At 56.7% G+C, this 18168-nt stretch overlaps 1 protein-coding gene across 4 annotated transcripts in view; it reads right to left on the bottom strand.

The window, feature by feature from the left end:
* Positions 1–1593: 1593 nt before the first annotated feature.
* The window catches only part of PDGFRB (platelet derived growth factor receptor beta), a 37703-nt gene continuing 21128 nt past the window's right edge, over positions 1594–18168 (bottom strand). For all 4 annotated transcript variants that reach the window (XM_077895920.1, XM_077895918.1, XM_077895919.1 and 1 more), the window contains 16 exons: positions 17902–18017; positions 16491–16614; positions 15929–16140; positions 13941–14035; positions 12668–12800; positions 12028–12132; positions 11573–11683; positions 10390–10549; positions 9204–9364; positions 8556–8674; positions 8258–8380; positions 7345–7456; positions 6784–6883; positions 5938–6043; positions 4861–5093; positions 1594–3566 (listed from right to left, as the gene is read on the bottom strand). In XM_077895920.1, coding sequence (XP_077752046.1) covers positions 3389–3566; positions 4861–5093; positions 5938–6043; positions 6784–6883; positions 7345–7456; positions 8258–8380; positions 8556–8674; positions 9204–9364; positions 10390–10549; positions 11573–11683; positions 12028–12132; positions 12668–12800; positions 13941–14035; positions 15929–16140; positions 16491–16614; positions 17902–18017 — 2188 coding nt within the window. In that variant the 3' untranslated portion in view covers positions 1594–3388. The remainder of the gene's footprint in view (positions 3567–4860; positions 5094–5937; positions 6044–6783; positions 6884–7344; positions 7457–8257; positions 8381–8555; positions 8675–9203; positions 9365–10389; positions 10550–11572; positions 11684–12027; positions 12133–12667; positions 12801–13940; positions 14036–15928; positions 16141–16490; positions 16615–17901; positions 18018–18168) is intronic.

The raw sequence follows: 18168 nt of genomic DNA, 5'->3' as shown, positions 1-18168 counted from the left end.
AGGACCACCATGGCCCAGAGTAACTGTTCAGTGAGTGCTCACCAGGGTTTCATCATCCTTCCTCCCTTTGTGACATCAGTAGCTCCATTTACTGCTGGGGAAATTGAGGCCTGATGTGGTGTAATCTAGTCAAGGTCCCAAAAGGAGTAGGCCTGCGATGGAGGGATCCCAAGTCTCCTGACCTCCAGACGGAGGCTTTTCCCATGAGCAAGGATAATCCCCGTCTGGAATGTGGGTTGTTTATTCTCTTCACAGGGCAGATCCGAGTACTGGCTTATTCATCTCTACTACCAGGAAAGAGAAGGTCATAGGCTCTGGGTGTTCTCTGAAGCCAGGACCCCCAGGAGGGTGGGCTTTGTGCAGCCAGGCCATGCAGCGGGCGGGATTTCCCCTGGCATAGCTCAGCTGCCCTTGCGTTGGCGGCCGGGCCTGTGAGTCAGAGCTGCCCCACGTCTCCCCATGGGCAGCCACAGCCCCAGACCCCTGGCGGCAGTCCAGGGAGGCGTGTGCTTCCAAAGAGAGGTGCCTGCCCCCCAGAAACAAACGGAGATGCCCCCTCCCCCACATCAGAGAGAGCAAAGGATGGCCGAGATCACACAGTGAAGTGTGACAGATCTTGGGTGACCCCTGCCAAAAGGCCCAAGTGAGGAGGTCAGGAAGCCACAGCCTGGGTCTAAGACCCTTGCACTCCGGCGCTTGCCCTGTTTGGCTCTATGGCCCTGGCCCCGCACTGCTAGGGTCTGTCGGGCCCGGGGTGGGTGGATGTCTGTAGTCTATAGTCACGGAGCCTATAGTCAGGATGGAGTTGGCTAGCAGGCGCCCAGATGCTCGGCTCAGGCCAGCCCCGAACCACCGAGCAGCTGCGGCTGTGAGGGGCCTGGGGCCTGCTGGGTCTGCACCCCCCTGAGCAGCCTAGCCACCCTGCCCTCAGAGACACAGCTGGGCCCCCGTTCCTGCCCTGGCCTCACCCCAGGGCCTCACCCTGGCCGCACCCACCCCCTCCCCGCCCACCTTCCTCTCTCTCTTCCCCTTCTCCTCTCTCACTTGCCCTCTCTCCTTGCGTCTTGCCGCTCTCTGGCCCCCATGGGTGCTCTGTCTGCCCTGCTGCTGCTTGCACCCCAGCCGCTACTCACCGGGGCCTGGGATCTGGGCTGGAGCGGCGGCCTGTCACAAGCCACGTTAGCCTCCATCTGGCCCGCGGGCAGCACGCAGGGGAGGGCAGGGGGTGTCCCAGCTTACCAGCCAAAGCCAAAGCACGTGGTGGGGCAGGGTGGGGGCCGCAGGAGGGGCTCGGGCTCCTCAGCAGGAGCCTGCGAACAGTCCGGCCTGTCCCAGGGCCCAGCACTGCAGAGTCGCAAGGGCCTTTCCATTCCACACCTTGGAAAGCCCGAAGCCCAAGGTACAGGCCATCCAGCTGCTAAGCAGGGGGTGGAGGGAGGGCGCAAACCCCATTTTACAGATGGAACCGAGACTCGGAGCTCAAGGACCCTGTGTGGGGGCACTGTGGCCGGGGCTCAGCCCCCACCTGCCCCACTCCACCTCTGGCACCTCCCAGGCACAGGACCCTAATCCCACCAGAGACCACGAAGTCCATGAGGGAGAAGCACCAGGTTTAATATTAACATCTTTCCCTTAAAAAAAAGTACACAGGCAAATTTGATGGCATATAAAATAGCACTTCGGCTGTATAAATGTGAGTTAATGTGAGTCCTAAAAATACTTGTAAACCTAGGTGATTACATCTTTGGTACCGTAGTGAGAACCCCCTCCCTCTCCTGGACCAGCACAGGGGGCTGGTGCCCATCCCAGCTCTCCCCCTGCCAGCAGTCTTGGCCATGACCCTCACTCCCCTGGCACCTCCAATGCCCACTGAGCTGGGGTGCAGTTGGCAGAGAGAGTGCAGCGAGCAGGCCTGAGCAAGTGACCAAGCCGTACCCCGCGGGCACCAGGCAGCTGGTGGGTGAGAGGGCGCCCCCTCAAAGTACCTGCCTCTTGCATCCCTCTCAGGTTCCCTAGAAAGGCTTCTTGTCCTTTCTGGGGGCCCCCAGGAGCCATCAAAAGTCCACAATGCCTGTGGCACAGATGTGGACAGCAGGTGCTGGAGAGCAAACTGTACGAGGGAGTCTGATTTGCCCTCTCTGCCTCGTCTGCTCAGGGTGGCTCCAGAGGTCATCGCTGGGTCTGAAAGGGGTCCCATAGTCTTCCCACGGGGCAGCTGCTGGGGGCTTTCCAAGACACTGGCTGTCACTCCAAGTCAAGACCTGGGCAGCTGGCCTTCTGGAACTTGCTGGGGTTCTGGGGAAGGGGCACGGTTCCTGAATGCCCAGAGTGTGTGATGCATGGTCTGGAATCTCCCCAGACCCCAACTGACCCCTAGCTCAGAGGTTTAGAGTGTTTGGCTTTGCTTCATCTGGGCAAGTGTGCTACCCTCTGGAATATTCTAGAATGTTAGTACTGGCAGGGCACCAGAAGTCAACGAGTCCACCTTGCTCATTTTTCAACAGGGCAAACAGGCCTGGAGAGGGTGAGGGATTCCTCCAAGGTCCCGTATCAGGTCCAGTGCGCAACTTGATCCACACATGTGGACATTTCCCGTGGGCACATCCACACTCCCGTCACAGATGTGGGGCCCGCCTGGCCCTGGAGACTCTGGTGGGTGGAGTAAGACTGGCAGTGATAAGGAAAAAGACCCCGGCACTTATGGGGCCAGGAAGACATGGACACAGGCACTTGTGTGGTGAGGTGTGCCCCAAGCGCCTGGGACGGGGGCTGTGGGCCAGAGTGTCCTGTACTTGGCTCAGCCCCCAGCAAGAAGCATGGATGGCCCCAGACCAGCTCGGGCCTGGGAAAGTGGAGACTGGCATCCGGGGGAAGGGGCTTCCGGACAGACACCACTGCTGAGGCCAGGGCCCCACGCAGCCAGGAGCCAGAGATGCCAGGGTCCCTTCCCCAGCTCCTGGGGGGATGAAAGTGCGAGGAGAAAGCTACAGCTCCTTGAGGAGTAGCTGGCTGAACCGAAGAGCATGAATTCATGCCTCCTGAGCCTCAAAAATCTCTCTAGGGGTTCCAACCTCCCCGCCTGGGAGCCGGGGAAGGAAGCCCAGATTCTGTGTCACCGGGCCCTGCACTCCCATCCTATAGATGGAGAAACTAAGTGCCCTGGGAGAACCCGGGCTCCCAGTCACATGGCCTCCCCAGAGGCAGAGGGTGGTCACGGCCTCTGTAGTCCTCTTGCCTCCTAGGCCAGCCCCAGTGGCTGGGGTGTCACATGGCAGGGACAAAAGCTTTCTAGAAAGTGACAGCTGATGGGAGACCAGGCCAGGCCAGGAGGCGCTGGGTGCTGGGAGGTAGAGGGGAGCTTCAGGCAGGGCAGGGTGGGGCCAGCCCCCTACAGGAAGCTGTCCTCTGCCTCAGCCCGAGGCCCAGGGCAGCTTGAATCCAGCGGTGGCTCCGGCACCACCTGGGGCTCGGGCTGGGGCTCTGGCTCTGGTTCTGGCTCCTCTTGGGGTTCCAGGGGGCTGTCACAGGAGATGGTAGAGGAGGTGTTGACTTCATTCAGGGTGGAGCTAGGAGGAGAAGGCACACGAGTGAGTGAGGGGCTGGGAGGGAACCACAGTGAAACAATAGCAGTCATCGAGAGCTTTCTGTGTGTTCAACCTTGAACACCTTACACCCTTTAGTGCATTTAATCCCTGTAAGGACGACACCAGGCAGGCGCCATGAGGGGAGGGCCCCTCGGGGAGGTGATGTCAGTGGCCTGCGTCACAGGGAGACTTCAGGGCAGCACCCCCACTCAGCTCCGAAGCTGTTCCTCACCCATCAGCATCTCCACGCCCGGCACTCCCGTACGTGTCTGCCATCACACCGAATCCTCCAACAGCCCGCACACTGGGGGCGCCACGGTTTGCATTTCAGAGAGGATGAACCGCAGGCTCAGGGCACGGAGGCAGCTTGCATGAGGGCACAGAACAGGCCAGCGACCACACCTCAAGCTGTCCGAGCCCTGAGCTGAGCTCCTCCGCACGCTGGCTACCTGGAGCCTTGCAGCATTAGCTCCTTAGGGAGCTTAGGTGGAGAGGGCCGTCTAGTCCAAGGCCTCGTGGAGAGATGGAAGCCCGCAGAGAAGGGGCCTGGCCAGGCCTCAAGGCAGCTGGCGGCACAGCTGGAGCTGGAGCCCTGCCTGTGGCTGCTGCCGCTTCACCATAGAGTGGATCTGGTTTAGGAAGCAGGGTGTGGGGGGTGTCTGGCTTCGTGGGGGACTCTCCTCTTCCGCTCAGGGAAGATCCTGTCTGAACATGAAGTCCTGGCGACGGCTGGGCCTTCTTCCCACTTTCTTCCACCCACTGTAACTTCATCACATCCCAAAGGCAAAAGAAAAGCACGAATCTCCTTCCCAGTCTGAATTCTGGCCTGAATTCCTGTGGGCACCATGCCTCCTACAACCTCGCCAGGCTCCCGGGGGTCCTGGTGCTGGAGAACAGAGCACAGGCCAGGGCTGGTGATACACGGGTATGGGGAGTAATACACGGGGTGCTGGGGATGCTCGTTAGATTTCCTACTTCTCCTTAGGGCCTGGATAGATGGCCTATGGGGGCCACTTTCCAGGAAACAGCTACCTTGCAAGTAAGTCCCAGCCATTCTGTCTCTTACCAGCCTGCTCTTTCCCCCTGGGGTCATTAAAGGTCAAATGAGTTCAATTCTCTCTTCTGCTCACTGGCAGGAACAAATACTCACCCCAAGTAACTTACTTTTAGGGCAAGCCTGGAGGTAGGAAGACACACAGACACACAGACACACATACACAGACACACACACAGACACGATGCACACTTGTCTTGGGCCTCGGGCCAGAGTGGCTACCTGGCAAGGCTGGGAGAACTCTCCAGTGGGCCGTCATCAGCAACCTCAGGCTTGGGGTCCGGCAGGGGGATGATGTAGTCGTTGTCACCCTCGTTGGGCTGCACAGCAGTGTACAGGACAGAGCTGGTGTCCAGAGGGGATCGGAGGCCAGGGAAGCCAGGCAAGCGGGCTTGGGACCGAAGGACTGCTGGGTGGTCGCTCCTCAGAAACTCCTCATCCACCTGCTGGTACTTCTGCTCCACAGGGCAGGAGAAGCAGGGATAGTCAGACCAGAAACGCCCGTGGGGGTCACCTAACATTAGACTCTGACCTGGCCCCCCCTGCCTTGTGTGAATAAGGCTCAGAGAGGAAGGAGAATGACCCAAAGCCACACAACTGAGTGGCTCTCCTACCTGGCACCTCGTAAGAACAGGTGAGCTCAGGGCCTCCCAGAGAGGGGACAGTCAGCAGACTGGTGCCCGTGACCCTAACACTTTCCCTACATCAGAGGAGACTGGCGTGGGCTTTCACCTTGCCTCAACGTCCTTCAGTGGGGCTTCTGTTTCCTTAACTGCTGAATGGTGACAACCCAATCTATCTCCCTGGGCACTGAGCTGTGATGGAAGGTGGGTGGGAGTGTGGTTAGGAATGGGTCAGGGGAAAGAGGACGAGTGTCACCCCTCCCTGTAACTCCCTCTGGTGGACAGGCTGGGTTTTAAGGCCCTACTTGCTCCATTTGCCTAGAATGAGCCAGCAACAGGCTCAAGTGGCCAGGCCCTTAGCAGACATGTAGCCTGGGGTTGTTCAGACTTCTGAAGGAGCCCCAGGCCGTGGCGTGGGTGCAAAGGCATGGTGAGGGATGCAGGGTGAAGGCGGCTGTGGGCATCGGCTTCCACACAGCATTTCATTTCAACAAATTCTGTGCTGCTAAAATAAACTCAACTCACAGCTCCAGCCCACCCCTTACTAGTACCGGCAGGGAAACTGAGGCCCAAGAAGGTATAGGGTGGTCCCTTAAAAACCAGCATGACACACAGAGCCTTGCACCGAGTGTCTGACTTCTGAACCAGAACTCTCCATTTCGTTGCCTCAACATACCTTTTTGTACCCCTCACCCAGCAGCCTCTCGAGAAGCAGCACCAGCTGGGAGAAGGGAGGCCGGATCTCAAACTTCTCTTCCCAGCACTTCTGCATGATCTCATAACTGGGGAGAGACACAGACGGGGTCAGGGTCTCTGGCTGGGGGTCTGCTGCCTTCCAGAACCAGGTGAGCAATAAAGGGAGTTGGGGAGGACAGGTGGAGAGGGATTTTTCCCTCATTCCCTTAGCAGGCCCTCCCTCCACCAGTGGTCCCACAGGATCTACCACACCTGGGTGAGCACATGGCCCCCAGGTCTGGCCGGTAGGACTTTTCATGCTCCCTGCTCAATGGCTGGCTCTGGGTGTGCATGTGACCCCTGCTGTGCCCTGACAGTCAGCTTGGGGCCTTTTGCCCAGACTATGGTGAAAGCAGCGGGCAGGTAGCCATTTGGCCTGAAAAACGAGGCCAGCACAGAAGAAAGCAGACCCGGGTAGAACAAGAGATTCCTGATGACAGCATCTGAACACCTACTTGCAGCTATACCAAGGTTTTTCTAGATCTCTGAACTGATCTATTTTTGCCTTAAGTGGGTTAAGTTGGATACCTATTGGGACACCTGGGTGGCTCAGCAGTTGAGCATCTGCCTTTGGCTCAGGGTGTGATCCTGCAATCCCAGGATCGAGTCTCATGTCGGGCTCCCTGCATGGAGCCTGCTTCTCCCTCTTGCCTGTGTCTCTACCTCTCTCTCTGTGTTTCTCATGAATAAATAAATAAAGTCATTTTTTAGAAAGTTGGATATCTATTGTTTGCACACACACACACACACACACACACACACAAATCCTCCCAAAGGATCTACTCACATCTCGTCAGAGGCGTGGGCAGGCTGAGCCATGCGGTAGCCCCGCTTGATGGCATTATAGAACTGTTCGTTCATGGGCAGCTCTGGGTAAGGTGTGCCACCTGTCAGGGAGCAGAGACAAGAGATACACAGACTCAGAGGTGTTGGAAAAGTGGCAAATTATCTATGGGACAGAGAGAGACCCACCAGCCCTAGAATGGGCAAGGGTGTAATGCCCTTGGAGTGTAATGCCATTGGGAAATATGAGCTCCTTTGGAGGCTCTGGACAGAGACTGCAACCCTCCCCAAAATCAGAGAACCAGAGAACACCAGAATCAAGTAGGCTTTTTGATGTCACTTCCAAATTCCTCCATAATCAGATGGGGAGATAAAGAGACCCAGAGAAGACAAGGGACTTGCCAAGGTCACACAGCAGTGAGAAAGCAGCAGAGAGCTGTGACTTGGATCAGAGCCCTGTGCCCTGTTCTAGAGCCTGTTCCACAGCCCCAGCAGGCCAGAGGTGTGAGTGGTCAGGGGGGAGGCTGTGCTGTGCCCCTGAGAGAGAAGGAAAAAGGAAGCGTACCCAGGGTGAAGATCTCCCAGAGCAGGATCCCGAAGGACCACACGTCGCTCAGGGTGGTATAGAGGCTGTTGAAGATGCTCTCGGGAGCCATCCACTTCAGAGGCAGGAAGGTCTGTGAGAGGGCAGGATGGCATTAAGTGTGAGGAGGGCCGAGCTCCACTCTGTACCTGGCGTGGCAAGGAGGCCTGGCAGGTCCTGCGCTAGCACCTGACTCCCCAGGCCCTGAGAGCCCATCTCTGCAAGTTTACAGATCCCACACCTGCCCCAGTGCCAGCCAGGTGATCAGAAGGCCCAGTTTCTTTGCCCACAGCTGGTGACATGAAAGCCCCCATCTCTGAGGAAGAGCCCCAGGGTCTGAGGCCTCTCACAGGATGGCCCCACTTCCTGACCCCAGTAGAGGCCCCCGGCTGGGTTGGTAGAGAGCAGGGGAGCCAGAGACACGCTCTGGTACCTCTCAGCTCTGACCTGGCCACCTTAGACCTCTGGGGTCTAGAGTCCCCTCCAGCTCCGGGATTCACTGTCCCCTTACGGAGAGTGGGAACACAAGTGACAGGCAGGATGGTCACATTTTAACCAAATACACATTTGATTTCCCCCCCTCCCAGGACCCATTATAGCTGGTCCTCGCCCGTCATGACCAGTGAATTTGAGCCTCCAGGTCACCCTCACAACCTTAGCATCTCCACCTCCTGCTAAGCTCCACCCACACCTGCTAAGCCCATGCATAGCAGGTGGCTTCTCTTCTTGCACCTGCACACATGGCTGGGCAGGCAAAGCCTGTCACCGCTGGATAGGGCAGGCCATGAGGAGCTCTGCCCTGATCTCCCATGTGTCACAGTCATGTATCACAGTCTCACCGGGAGAGAACCTCTTCCCAGGGTTGGAGGCACACAGGGTTGGGCAAGGTACTCACGCTGCCTTTGGAGATATAGTTCGAGTCTCTCATGATGTCACGAGCCAGGCCAAAGTCACATATCTTGACCAGCTTGCCCTCACAGATGAGCACGTTTCTGGCTGCCAGATCTCGGTGGACACACTGGGTTGGGGGAGATGGGAGCTGAGGCCTTAGGGGTCCTTGTGGGGAAGGACCTTCCTGTAGGTCCCCCCTGCAGGACATAGCTGCCATATGGAGCTGAGTACTTGGAGGACCCTGGCTGGCTGGGTGGCCCACTTCCTCATGACCCTACTCCACCCACCATGACTGCACTTACGTTCTTGGAGGCCAGGAACTCCATGCCATTGGCCACCTGGTAGCTGAAGCCCACGAGATCCGTGTAGCTAAGCACTGGGGACTCATTGATCAGAGTTGCCCGACAGGTCCTCTCGGGAGCTAGGGGAGAAGGGATGTTCACCTACTATCTTATGTCTCCACGGGGCCCGTAGGACCCCTGCCCTTTCACTCATGGGGCTCAATGTCCAATACGGGTAGCTACTGATCCTGTTAAGTCCTCCACAAAAGGATAACAACTTTGAAATATCTAATGTAAACCTCTCCTACCTTATCAGTGCTCTCATTGGCCAAAGGCCACAAAGGCCTTTGGCATTAGCCCTGGGCCACCTTTGCTCAGTCTGACTTGCCTGCTTCTCAGGGACACTGGGTCAGCCTCGGGCTTCCTCTGTGCCATTCCCCAACCCCAACTCCTCCCCACTCTGGACCCAGAAAGAGAGGTTCACACTGGGGCTCCACCACAAGGCAGCTTTGTGCTGGTGGCTAACCTCAGTTTCTGCATCTATGAAATGGGGACAAGGCCACCTTCCTCCCAGGGCTGTTGCCAGCCTGGGCACATGAAAGGCTTCTGTAAGAATGCACGATTGCCTAGGTGTGGGGCCGTGCATAGGTGAGGACACTGCACACCCACCAGTGGGGACGTAGTTGTCATAAGGGGCCATGTAGCTGGAGGACTCAATGTCTGCATATTTGACGCCTCCTTTCATGTCCAGCATGGGCACGTAATCCACTGACTCGTCCTTGCTCATGTCCATGTAGCCCCCGTCACTCTCCCCAGGCAGAGACACGTGGCTGGAGGAGAGAGGAACATCACAGGAGAGGCCCCAGGCTTTCCTCCTTCCTTGCTCGCCCTGTCGCTCATGGGTTTCCTCTCCCCAACCACCACTCATCTTCCGTCAGCCCGTCGCCACTCGAACAGCCACACAGTGAGCCCTTTCAACCAGCCTGTGGAGCCCTGAGCCGGGCACTGGGGTGCTCGGCTGACACAAGACCCATTGTGTGTCCTCAGGGAGCTCCCACATAGGCATGATCACAGCACCCCAGTGCGAGGGTCAGGAGCAGGGCAGGTAGTAAGGTGCCTTTCTGGGGCCTCCACAGCACCATCCAGCCGTGATGCCCTGCGAGGGCCCAGCCACAGCCCAGGGAGGGCTAGGAGTTGCCCCAAGGCCTCTGCCTGCAGCACCAGCTCCCTGGAGAGCTTTGGGACCACATGTGCATGTGTCCCCAGAGGTAGACCAAAGAACGGAAGGAAATCCATCATATGTTGGGGAGGAGAGGGGTGAGTTTTAAGATCTTTTGGTGATTTTCTGAAGTTATCCTTGTCTCTCAAGATGAACACATCTTGCTTTTGTTATCAACAAAAGAACTGAGATAAATTACTTTTGGAAAAGAAGAAGAAAGACGCTGCACTGCCCGTGGGTGCCGGGGGGACTGAGGGGGCACCGCAAGGTGCGCTTCAAAGGGAGTCAGGCAGGGGACAGGAGAGCTCCAGGTGCTCGCTGTGGAAGGAAAAGGGGTCAGGACACAGGAACAGTGGGAGGGGCCGGGAGGGGGTCACATTGGCCACGTGCTCAGCACAGGGCCTGGGCCCCTGCGGAAAGTCTGTGGGTGGCAGCCGATCGCACCATTAGGGTCACCACAGCGTTATGACAGGTCTGGGGTGGCCGAGCCCCAGGTCACCGACTGTGTGAAACAGCCCTGGCCCCAAACCCTCTCAGTCCGCCCTGGCCTCAAGCTTCTGTCCCACGCAGGGAGGGAGCAAGCAGGTGCCCCTCGGGGCTCCCTGGAGATTCAGGCCCCCGGAGGGTCCTTGGTACCTGGGCAGAGGGAGCCCCGCGGGCAGGGCGTTGCTGTAGAGCTCAGCGCTGGGCGGGCGGCGCTTGTCGGAGCAGAGCTGCAGGAAGGTGTGCTTGTTGCGGTGAAGGTAGTCCACCAGGTCCCCGTAGCGGCAGTACTCGGTGATGATGTAGATGGGTCCTGGGGGGTGTGGGTTAGGGTGTGGATCAGGGCGGCCACCAGGCAGGCCACACACTTGCCATCGGGGCCCCGAGGCTAATAACGGACGGCACGTTGGAGGACAGGTGGGTAAGGTGGCCAAGAGGCTTGGGCAGCCAGCAAACCCGGGTCCATTCCCTGCCTCTGTGCCCCTGAGCTCCACTTTCCCCATCTGATAAATGAGGCTAATCATAGCCACCTCCGTGAGCCACCTCCTAAGATGATGCCTTTATCAGCTCGGCTCAGGGCTGGGCACGTAGCAAGGACACCCAGAGGTTTTTCAAACTAAAGCTTATTCTGGAGCCCAGAACATAAAGTAAATAAAGGCAACTATTTCATATCAAGCTGCTGTTTCGGTCCAAATACAGTGCACTTAGTTCAAGTCAATCAGTGGGAACTTGATGATATTGATGAAAACAAAAGATTTTGAAACGGGTAATCTTGCGGACATAAATTGGCCTGAGTGTGCAACGCACTTCTGTATTTTCTTTTGGTTGCACAATACTGAGGAAAATCCCAAATCTCACAATAAGCAGCTGCAAACAATGATAATACTTCTTTTTTTTTTTTTTTTGTTATGGCCTAACTTGCCATCAGAGCCTCAAACAAACACACCGGCTGGAGGGACGTTATTCTATGACCTGAACAGAAGCGGAATAAGCCAGCATGCTGGCGCTGGTCTCCAGATGTGGGGATATAACTCACCTCCCAGGGGGCTGGGGTTTGTGAGCTTGTCAAATGTCTTGTGAAAATTTAAACACATCAGAGGACCCCTGAGTTTGGAAATGGCCAGTCTAAGGAGTCCTCGGGCCTTGAAGGTGCTGTGATTCCATGAGTTTGTAAAGCCCACCCCTCCACCTGGGTCTGTGAAATGAGGGCACTGGACAGGCTGCGTGCAGACCCTCCAGCTGGAGTGTCCTGTCATCTGTGGACAGAGGGCCAGGGGAGGGGCCGGCTTAGGCTACTGGCATTTTCCAGAATGCTCTGGGGGAGTGGTTTTAGTACCTCCTTTGGTGCAGGCCCCCAGCAAGTTGACCACATTTAGATGGGGCCCGAGGTGACTCATGATCTTCAGCTCTGACATGAGGGCCTGCTTCTCGCTGCTGCGGGCTGTGGCTGAGGGGGCAGAGATGAGGCCTCAGGCTGCCCTGTTGCCAGGGCCCCAAAAAGGCCCTTTGGCCCCACCCTGTGCTGTAGGACTCCCATGGCCTAAGGTGGCAAGAGCCCACGAGTAGGGGGAGGAGAAGGAGACAGAAGGAAGGTCAGGGAGGGAAGGAGGTACCAGGAAGGTGGGCAGGCAGCCTCTTGGCCAGAGCAGAATCTGGAGTGGGGCTGGCCTCCAGGTGGCTGCATTGCTGTGGCCAGCAAATCAGAATCAGGGAGGGCCTGAATGTGTGAGCAGGGGGCAGGGAGGAGGTGGGGGCCCAGATGTGAGGAAGCGGCAGGCTGCCAGGACTCACATTTCAGCATCTTGACTGCCACTTTCATCGTGGCCTGCGAATGGCTTAGGCCGTGAGCCGTCGCCTCCACCACCTGCCCAAAGGCCCCAGAGCCGAGCGTACGTCCTATGGTGGAGATGATCCGTCAGCACCTGGCCCACCAGGAGTCTGCATCCCTCACTCTCTCTGAGATCAATCCTCGAAGCCAACCTGGACTTAAAGTGTTCCCCTCAAGGAGTCTCCTAAGTCCACAGTGTTTTGCAGCCCTTCCCTGCAAAGTCTCAGCTGACTTAGTCTTAGCTAAGTCCTGCCTGCTTTCTGGCCCATCTGCAGTCCCTGGAAGCCTTCCTCCCACCCCGGAAGGGAACTCAGCTCCTCAGCGTGTCTCAGCCTTCCCAGCTAGACCAAGCACAGGCTTGACATGCAGCCTGTCCTCGATTAATACATCTCTTGCCACAAAGGGCTCCTATGTCACAGTCACAGGACCATAGGACCTCAATGCTGAATGGTCCCTGGGGGATCATCTCGCCCCATTGTATGGAGGGAAGGCAGGACAGGAGCCCTAGGTCTCAAAGCTAGTCATGGCAAAGCTGGGCCACACCTCAGTCTTCCCACCCGCCTCAAGTTCCCAGACTGCCACACAGGGACGCCCTGGACTGACCAAGCACGAGCTGGTCCCTCGGCAGCTCCCAGGTGGAGTCGTAGGGCAGCTGCATAGGGTCCACGTAGATGTACTCATGGCCATCGGAGCTCACGGATTCAATCACCTTCCATCGGATCTCATAACGTGGCTTCTGCGGGACCAGCACCAGGGATGGATCACCACAGGAGGTCTGGGCTTTGAGGCCCACAAGCCCATAGCCCCTTATATAACAGATGCAGCACGAGACTCTGAGGCCCAAAGAGAGGCAGAGGCATATTTGAAGTCACAGAGCAAGTTACTGATAAAGCCAGCCTCATGGGCTCAGTGAGAACAGGTGGCAAGAGGCCCCAGCATGGCCATGGCTGAGGAGCAGCTAACAGCCAAGGGCCCGGTTCATCAGAACTTCCTCATCTTGGGGCAGCCCAGGTGGCTCAGCAGTTTAGCGCCGCCTTCAGCCCAGGGCCTGATGCTGGAGACTCAGGATCGAGTCCCACATCAGGCTCCCTGCATGGAGCCTGCTTCTCCCTCTGCCTCTTTCTCTCTCTGTGTGTCTCTCATATATAAATAAATAAAATCTTTTTTTTTAAAGAAAAAAACTTCCTCATCAGCTTCTCCCAGAGCCCCAACTGCTTCCCAGATGGAAGTAGAGGGGTGGGCAGCCCTGAGAAGTGACACAAGCTACGGGCACTCAGCTAGGTCTGGACAGCCCTCCCATGCTCGGTCACTCGCAGTGGATATCTCAAAAAGATATAAGCTTAGGATGTTGAAATCACAGGATGTTGGAATCACAGGATTGGAATCTCAGAATGATAGAATCATGGGTGCTGCAATCCTAACTCAGGAATCTTAAAATGTTGGGATCACAGAATGGTGAAGCCTCTCTGAACAGAGCACTGAAATTACAGGTTAATAGGATTAGAATGCATTTCAGCAGAAGCCTGGGAGTCTCGGGGTGAGAGCTGGAAGAACCCTGGAGCCCATGTAGTCCACCCAGAAAGTGCCTTGCCCTGTGTCGTGGCAGGGTTGGGGACAGGGCTGATGTCCAAGCAAAACCTGGGAGGGCAGAGCAGAGGCAAGGGACCTTGGAGGGCCCGGACCAGGCCCAAGACAGCCTCTCCTGCTGGGGGTGGAGGCAGCTTGGACACCCACTGGCACTGCACGTCATTTTACACCTGCCTTCTGTGCGGGGCAGGGAGGTGGCCGGGTCCTGTGACACTCAAGGACAGTAGGGGGCTCCATGCAGAAAACCTAGAGTGTCAACCTGCACCCATTAGTGGGGATAGGAGGTTACCTTTTGCCAGAGCATGATGAGGATGATGAGGGAGATGATTGTGAGAACCACCAAGGCCAGGATGGCCGAGATCACCACCACCTTGAAGGGCAGAGCTGGAGGCAGAGACAAGAGCTGACCGTAAGGAGACAAGGAGCTTGGCAGCTGCCCCGTGCCCCTCACCCCCCACCGTTGGTACCGCAGATCCTCTCTGCCTGTCCTGCCCAGGATGGAAGCCTCCCTCCACCAGCCACGGCCTGTGATGTCAGCCCCTCCGTCTGGGCCATACCTTCAGCCTCTGCCATCAGAACCCACACCCCTCAGTAACAACTGCAGCTCAGATTCTCTGGGCCCCCATATGCCTTCAGCCTTTGCAGGGGTCAGTCTGGCCAGTCTGCCATGGCTCCAGATTGGATGCCAGCTCCTGACGACTGGACTCGCCTCGCCTCTGAATCCAGGCCCTTGCCCAGGGCTGTCACAGCCTGTGACTGAGCTCCCACAGCCTGATGGATACAGATCGTTTCCTCCCGGCTTCATCCCAAGCACCCAGGGGTGTTGGAGCTATAAGGTGCATCCCCCAGGGAACAGGGGTAGCCAAGTGGGGCTGACTCTGGGCCCCATGCCCCAAGTCTCTTCCCTAAGGCCTCAACCTCTTTGCTGCACAAGTTCCCTTTCTCTTCCCCTGCCTCTACATCCATCCCAGCCACACCCTCATCTCCCCTTCCCTGCCCCTGCATCTACCCCAGCCAGATCCTCATCCCCCCTACCCTGCCCCACTGGCCACCCATGGGGTCCCTGAGGACTTCGTTCCCTCTTCCTCTGTCCCTCACTTGCCCCTCTAAGCACCCCTAGAGGCCCTGTCCCTCCTCCTCAGGGCCCCAGAACAACTCCTCTCCTCTCTCCCCACTCGGTCACACATCCCAGTCCTGGGAAGGAAGTCTGAAATTCTAAGGAGCCATCTGAATAAAAGGAAGAGACTTCGTGCAGCCACGGTAGTTTCCCTGTGGGCTGGTACATGCCCGCCTCCTCCTGTGACACAGAAAAGCTTTACTTCTGTCTTGCTCGGGGCTGGTCTGCAGGTGCCCACTTGCCTGAATCCCACGGCTGGGCATGGAGCCCCTCCTCCCTGTAGGTTTTCCCCCCCAAAGTACTGCCCCCTGCAGTGGGATTGCCTAATTGCTTGTCTGCTGTTGCTCTGGACTGTGGGCACTAGAAGGGCAGGCAGGGCTTGGCCTTCTCCAGTGAGAAAGAGGAAGGAGAGAGTCAACGAAGTACAAGCACAGGGGTGTATGCATGCATAGGGACTGGCAGGCAGCAAAAGCATCCAGGCGCTGGTGGACACATATGAATATATGCATGTGTACCTGCTCGTAGATCTGCATCGTACAGCAGGCATCTGTGTGCAGAGACTGTGTTTGCGGGCTTTCACGGAAAGGTGTGCTGCAACTCCATGCTTACAGACATGCGCTATGCCAGTTGGCACACGTGTACAGGAATTGAACATGCACCATTTGCACTCTTGTGTGGGGAGTGTTCATCTGTACATACATGCACATAAACATACCCTCGTGGATCTATATAAACATATCTGGAGATGAGGTGTGTTCATATACATGGTTTATAAACATACACTAGGTGGGTTTACACACCAAAGCAGGAATCATGCATGCCTGTGTATATGCTGACAGACATACACTCCAGCCTTAGATGCGAAATGTGGGGCTCGGGCATTCTACATAATGTTGTTTACAAGTCTACACTGGGAGGCTTTGCACCTGTGTCCGAGGATCAGTCCTGCTCATGTACATGGCTTATGACATACATATAGCATACACACTCATGTACTCATGGGCGTACACATGTGTGCCAATACTGTGTTGTTGTGTAAGTGCATAGGGGCATACTCTGGTGGGCTTCTCGATGCTCCTGAGTGCCCAGAGGCACAGTTCCAAGTATGGTTGAGATGGGGGTGGAGGGTCTTCAGGGGCCACCAAGGCTGGAGGACTCACAATGTGGCACCACGGTGACCTCCTGCATGTCGTGTCCCAGCAGGTTGTGCAGAGTGCAGCGCACCGACAGCGGCTGATCCACACGGCGCAGGCGCAGCGTGCTCACCACCTCGAACTCCTGATCCTCAGGCCAGTATGTCACGTTAGTCTCCAGCTGGCTCTCCTCCTCTGAACTGTTCCCTAGCGGCGTGGGTGGCAGCTCGCGAGGACATCTGCCAGGAGAGCCAGTCGGGTCAGCTTCCAGTCCCTGCTGCTTCCCATCGCCTGGTCCTGAGCTCATTCCTCCTGTGGGCCCTCGACTGACCGGCAGGGGGCGCTCCTACCCCAGAACTGAAAGCCCTGCATTGCAAAATTCACTCCCTCCATTGGATCCTCTGAGTCAAGGTAAGGAAACGGGACAGTTTAGGTCATGCAGAGCATCTCCGAGAAGACACATCTTCTGGGACGGGGCTCTAGCCTGGAACAGTGTGCCCAGAGGAAGGGGCTGGACTAGATGACCTCCACTGGGTCCTTCCAGGCAGCTGTGGTTACCCTCGGAGAAGGAGGCCCCAGATCTGCTCACCTTTTGAGGTCGCTGCAGGTAGACCAGGTGAGGTGTGGCTGGGGCATGCCCCGGCCGCGACATCGGACTGTCTGCTCCCCGCTGGCAGGGTGGCTTTCACTCAGCTCCAGCACGCGGACAGGCACTGTTGGAGAGGGCAGGAGGCCAGGAGATGGGGAGGTCAGGAAGGACAGTCAATGAGAAAGGCCCTCGGGAGGACTTGGCCCAGGGTCCCCCCCTGAGGGGGAGGGGAGCTTCAGGTTACAGGTGAACATCAAATACCAGGAATCACCGTGTGAAAACTGACAGGTTCCCCTTCTGGGTACTTCAAAGGGAAAGCCTCAGTAGGGTGCTAGTCTGACTCTAACACCTCTCTGAGACTTGCTAATCTTCCCTTTTAACAAAGACAGAGCAGGTCTGAGGGTCAGAGAAAGCCCTGGGAAAGCAAGAGCATGGAGCTAGAATTTAATAGCATCACTTTGTTTTCCCAGAGTTTATTTTAGTGGTGGCTTTATATTTATGACATGTGATGCTGATTTTCCATCTACAATTGAAAGGTTATATTCTCTTTCAAAATAAATTTATTTTTAGAAAGTCAATTGACAAAACAGTAAGTCATTAGTGTGTCATTCCCCTGCTCAAAGCCCTCCAGTGGCTCTGTCATTTCAGTCACAGTAAAAGCCAAAGTCCATACAAGGGCCCGAGGGGACCTACATAACCTGCCCTCCTCCCGGCCCCCACTACCAGGTCTCAGCTCTGACCTCATCTCCCACCACTCTCCCCCTTCTCAGCTCCAGCCACACAGGCTTTTGGCCCTGCCTTTGTACTGCTTGGTGGGCCCTTGCCCCCAGAGAACCACTTGGCAAACGCCCTCACCTTCTTGAAGTCTTCACGCAAAGTCGCCTCCATGAGGCCAACGTGATCAGGCTATTTAAAATTGCAACCCTCATCGCCCCCTGCCCCCTGAACCCTCGATCCTCCCTACCCAACCTTTTTTCCCCCTTTGACAGCACTTGTGACCTTCCAACCTTCTGTGTCATTTGCTGGTTCTTTGCCCTACTGGTGAATGAGTATCTGTCTTCCCCCAGTAGGATGCAAGGGGCACCAACAGACTGGTGTGTTGTTGTTCAATAAATATCTATATCATTAGTAGTATAGTATAAGAAAATGTGGGAAGGAGAAATCATAGCATTGGTACATGAATGTCTGAGGCTTCAGGAACACCAATGGCACCCAGCAGCCTCCTTGAGACCCAAAGAGGGGATATGCTGAGTTCACACGGGAGTGAAAGGGCTGGAGTTCAGCCTAGAAGTCAGCATCCTGAGGCCTCAGCTCCCCGTCCTACTCCTTCTCCTCCTACGGGCCAGTGGACAGTGTAGGAAGGGAAAAGGAAGTGGGTGGGGTTGGGGTGGCAGGGGGCAGGGCTCCTCACCGTTGACCTGCAGCTGGAAGGAGAGCTGGGCCTCGGCATCCTCATGGAAGGCCCGCATGGTGTAGTAGCCAGCCTCGGCCACCTTGACCCGCACCAACGTCAGTTCTGACACGTACCTATGGAGTGCGACAGGCCCAGCTGCCAGAGCTATAAGAACTCCCACAGCCCCTCCCCTCCACCTCCTTGTCCAGACAAGAGACACAAGACCCAGGGAGGGGCTTCCCGAGGTCACACAGGTGTCAGTAGCAGAGCTGGGACTCACACCAG

The sequence above is a fragment of the Canis aureus genome, chromosome 4, assembly GCF_053574225.1.
Source record: "Canis aureus isolate CA01 chromosome 4, VMU_Caureus_v.1.0, whole genome shotgun sequence".
Lineage (NCBI taxonomy): Eukaryota > Metazoa > Chordata > Mammalia > Carnivora > Canidae > Canis > Canis aureus.
Note: the sequence above shows the minus strand (reverse complement) of the source record. Positions and strands in the feature narration are given on the sequence as shown.